General features: G+C 39.1%; 1 protein-coding gene across 1 annotated transcript; it reads left to right on the top strand.

Annotated features, from left to right (window-relative positions):
* On the top strand, window positions 866-4,215 carry LOC107609936. Its single transcript, XM_016312001.2, has 3 exons — window positions 866-1,206; window positions 2,170-3,537; window positions 3,624-4,215. The coding sequence occupies exons 1-3, from the start codon at window positions 866-868 to the stop codon at window positions 4,213-4,215; spliced, it is 2,301 nt and encodes a 766-aa protein (XP_016167487.1).

The following is a 4,323-nucleotide window of genomic DNA, read 5'->3' on the forward strand; positions in this document are numbered from 1 at the left end:
AAAAATAAGCTAGAAAAAAAAAGTTTAAAACTTAGAATGATTTCCAAAGTTTTCCTTTTCAAGTAGTTAATTTAATTTATTTGCTAGGCAAGACCTTGGCCTAAAGAAAAATATTAATGTGATTAGGGAGTAGTAATTTTGAAGGATGGGATGAGGTCAAATTAGTCCAAGTTGAAGTAGCAGCAAATCCAAGGAGTTGTTTTGTTGTTAAGGCATTGATTGGAGACAGCTGGGTGAAAGCTGTAAACACTACTAACAATGCATGCTGTGCTCCATTCCCATTCCCATTCCCATCATCCTTATCTCCATCACTTGCTTCTTGCTTCTCTCTCTCTGACACACCTTCAGAAATCATAATTTCAATTTTCATGGGGTCAAGTACTTTTCCGTACTAGGCCATGCACCAAAACGTGCAACAAAAGCAAATCTCGCTTATATTGCACTTCTCTCTTCTTCCACATATTTTTCTAATACAAAATCATATTTATATATATTTAAAGGGGTAAGTATTGTTTTGGTCCCTAACGTTGAGGGCGAGAATCGAAATCGTTCCTCGTCTAATTTTCGATTTAGAATCGTCCTTAACGTTTTTTTCGTATTAAAATCGTCCTTTTTAATAAAAAATTTTTCTAAATGACAAAACTATCCTTCTTTTATAAATTGTTATTTTAAATAAAAAAATATAAAATAAAAAAAAGAAAGAAAAGACAGGAGAAGGAGGGGAGAAAGGGAAAGGACGCAGGGGGTAGGGGGAAGGAAAAGGGGAAAGGGAAAGGGGGAGGAGGGGGACAGCGCCGACGCTCCTCACCGCTGCTCTTCTGCCGCTGCTCCTCACCGTTGTGTTCTCGCGTTCGCTCCGTCGTGCATGGCAGTGAGCTTTCTGCAGGAACGCGAGGTATCCGACCTCTGCCTTGGAAAACCACCGTTGAGGTCCCTCTCTGCTTCCTCCAATATCGCACACGCCTTGACTGCTCTCAACAACTCCGAAGACAACATCAGTGTCTGGACCTGCGACCATTGCAGCAAGAAGGAAGAAGAAGGAGAAGTAGAAGGAGGAGAGTGTTGTAGATGCGTTGGCAAAGTGTGCATGGTTGATGTTGTTTGCTTCCTTTCCAGGGAAGACAACCTCTTGTCTCCCTCTCAAGCTCTCAAAGCTTCTCTTTCTGTTATTCTCACTCAACCTTTCTCTCTGTTTCTACTTGAAATGTTAGACCCTAAGAAGCACGGACACACCAAATTACTGCCGTGTCCACGTGTCGGACACGCGGTGGACACGGACACGCGGTGGACACGCGGTGGACACGTGTCCGACACACCTGAGCACGTGTCGCAAAAAAAAAATTTTTTTTTTACTCGGACACGCCATGACACGGCACTGGACACACGAGGACATGGCACTGGACACACGAGGACCCGGCATTGGACACGATTGGCATGTAAAAATTGCAGAAATTTTTTTTAAAAAAAAATTACCTTTAACCCAAAAAAAATCTTGGACCCCATAAGCACAAGGAGTCTCTCACACATTTTAAATAACTCATAAAAAAACAACCCTCATTTTTTACACGACCCTTCACCTTCAGAGCATAGCAAAAGTCACCCTCCTCCACGCACCGTCCTCTGCACGCAAGTCCTCTGCGCGCCGGTCCTCTGCACGCAAGTCCTCTGCAGGCCGGTCCTCTGTGCATTGCTCCTCCGGCGATGCTCCTCTGCGAGTCGCTCCACTGCACGCCGCTCCTTCTACCTCTGTGCGCTCATCTCCCTATGTTCTCATCTTCTTTGCTTCGTGCTTTTCTCCTCTCTGCTTTGCTCCTCTTCACCGGTGGCACTCTTTTGCCACAATAGTTGTTGCAAATCGTTGCTTGCAGCAACTTAGCAACTTAGGGGTTGAGGTAATTTCTTTTGAACTTTTATTTTATCGTTAGAATGTTAGCTCACTAAGTCTATACTCCATAGTTACTAGTTACTACAAATAGTTACTTGTTATCTGCATTATTGATTTTTTTTATTAAATTATTTAGGAATGATGAGTTCTCTTGGGGTTACTGGAACTGAAAAAAATGAGGACTCTGCGGATAAGCCTTTATGAAAATTTGTTGTGAAAAAAAATAAGGTTGAAGGGGGAGGTAATTTTGAGTTTGAATGCAAGTATTGTGAAGTTGTATTTAGAGGCTCTTACACTAGGGTGAGAGCACATCTCTTGAAAATTCCAGGAAAGGGAATAAGGGTCTGTCAAAAAATCACTGCAGTGAAGCTTCAAGAATTGAGAAAATTAGATAATGAAGCTACATTGTTGAGTGAAAGTGCAAAGCCCAAATCTATTCCTCTTCCACCCTCTAATGATGAAGGTAGTTCGAAAAAGAGAAAGGGTCCAGGAACAATAGATCACTCATTCAATATGAAAGATAGAGATACTTTAGATTTAGAAATTGCTAGAATGTTTTACTCTTCTGGATTACCATTTCATCTAGCAAGGAACCCTCACTTTATCAAAGCTTTCTCTTTTGCTTCTAACAAAAATCTAGATGGTTATATTCCCCCGGGCTATAACAAGTTAAGGACAACTTTGCTTGAGAGAGAAAGGGAGCATGTGGAAAGGATGTTGGAGCCAATAAAAAATTCATGGAGTCAAAAAGGAGTAAGCATTGTAAGTGATGGGTGGAGTGATCCGCAAAGAAGGCCTCTTCTTAATTTTATGGCTGTGACTGAAAGTGGACCTATGTTTTTGAAAGCCATAGATTGTTCGGATGAGATCAAAGACAAAGATTTTATTGCAAGCAAAATGAGAGAAGTGATTATGGAAGTTGGTGTCTCAAATGTTGTGCAAATTGTGACGGACAATGCACCTGTGTGTAAGGCTGCTGGATTATTGATTGAGGCTGAGTTTCCTACTATATATTGGACTCCTTGTGTTGTCCATACACTTAATCTTGCCTTGAAGAATATTTGTGCAGCCAAGAACACCGAGAGGAATAATATTGTTTATCAAGAATGTTGTTGGATTACACAAGTTGCTGAAGATGCTATTTTCATTAAAAATTTCATTGTGAATCATCATATGAGGTTATCGATTTTTAATGAATTTGTATCATTGAAACTACTTAATATTGCTCCTACACGATTTGCCTCTACCATTGTGATGCTCAAGAGGTTCAAATTAATAAAGTTTAGACTCAAAGAGATGGTGATTAGTGAGAAGTGGTCCTCCTACAAGGAAGATGATGTGGGAAAGGCTGAATTTGTTAAAGAGAAGATTTTGAGTGATAATTGGTGGCAAAAGGTGGATTACATCCTTTCTTTTACTGATCCTATTTATGATGTTTTAAGAAGCACTGATACGGATACTCCTAGTCTCCATTTAGTGTATGAAATGTGGGATTCAATGATTGAAAAGGTGAAAAAGGTTATATATCACTATGAGAAAAAGGATGAAAGTGAGGAATCAACATTTTTCAATGTTGTGAACTCAATATTAATTGAGCGTTGGACAAAAAGTAGTACACCTCTTCATTGTTTTGCACATTCCTTGAATCCAAGGTAATATTGAAACTTTTTTACAATTTTTTTCGTTTAAATAGATTTGCTTAAACCATGTATAATTTTATTCCTTAAAAATTATATAGGTATTATAGTCATCAATGGCTAAGACAAGACTCTAGACGTGTTCCTCCTCATCAAGATGTGGAACTTACTAATGAGAGAGTGAAGTGCTTGAAAAGATATTTCCCTGATGCTGAAGATAGGAGAAAAGTGAACTTAGAGTTTGCTAATTTTTCAGGTGGTAGAGAGGGGTTTGATGATTGTGACTCTTTGAATGATAGAGGTGTGCTAGATGCAAAATCTTGGTGGCTAGTTCATGGTATTCATGCTCCAACTCTTCAAAAGATTGCTCTCAAACTACTTGGGCAACCATCTTCATCTTCTTGTTGTGAGAGAAATTGGAGCACTTACTCTTTTATTCATTCTCTCAAAAGAAATAAGATAAAACCCAAACGAGCTGAGAATTTAGTGTTTGTGCATACCAATCTTCGTCTCATGTCAAGGAAAACTCCCCAATACAAGAAAGGAGAAACAATGATGTGGGATATTGCGGGAGATGATTTTTCACCAATTGATGAAGATAATGGGGTCCTAGAAATTGCTAGTCTTTCTCTTGATGAACCGGAGTTGGAAGCTGTTCTTTTTGTCAATGAAGAAAATGAAGTTACTTTTTAGATGATCACTGTAATTAGCTTTTTTTGGATATATCATTAGAATTGATGCCCCATATTTTTTTGGAAAGGATATGAAAATAGGAAGTAGTGAAGTTCAAAAGATAGTTAA

Source organism: Arachis ipaensis, chromosome B01 (genome assembly GCF_000816755.2).
Source record: "Arachis ipaensis cultivar K30076 chromosome B01, Araip1.1, whole genome shotgun sequence".
Lineage (NCBI taxonomy): Eukaryota > Viridiplantae > Streptophyta > Magnoliopsida > Fabales > Fabaceae > Arachis > Arachis ipaensis.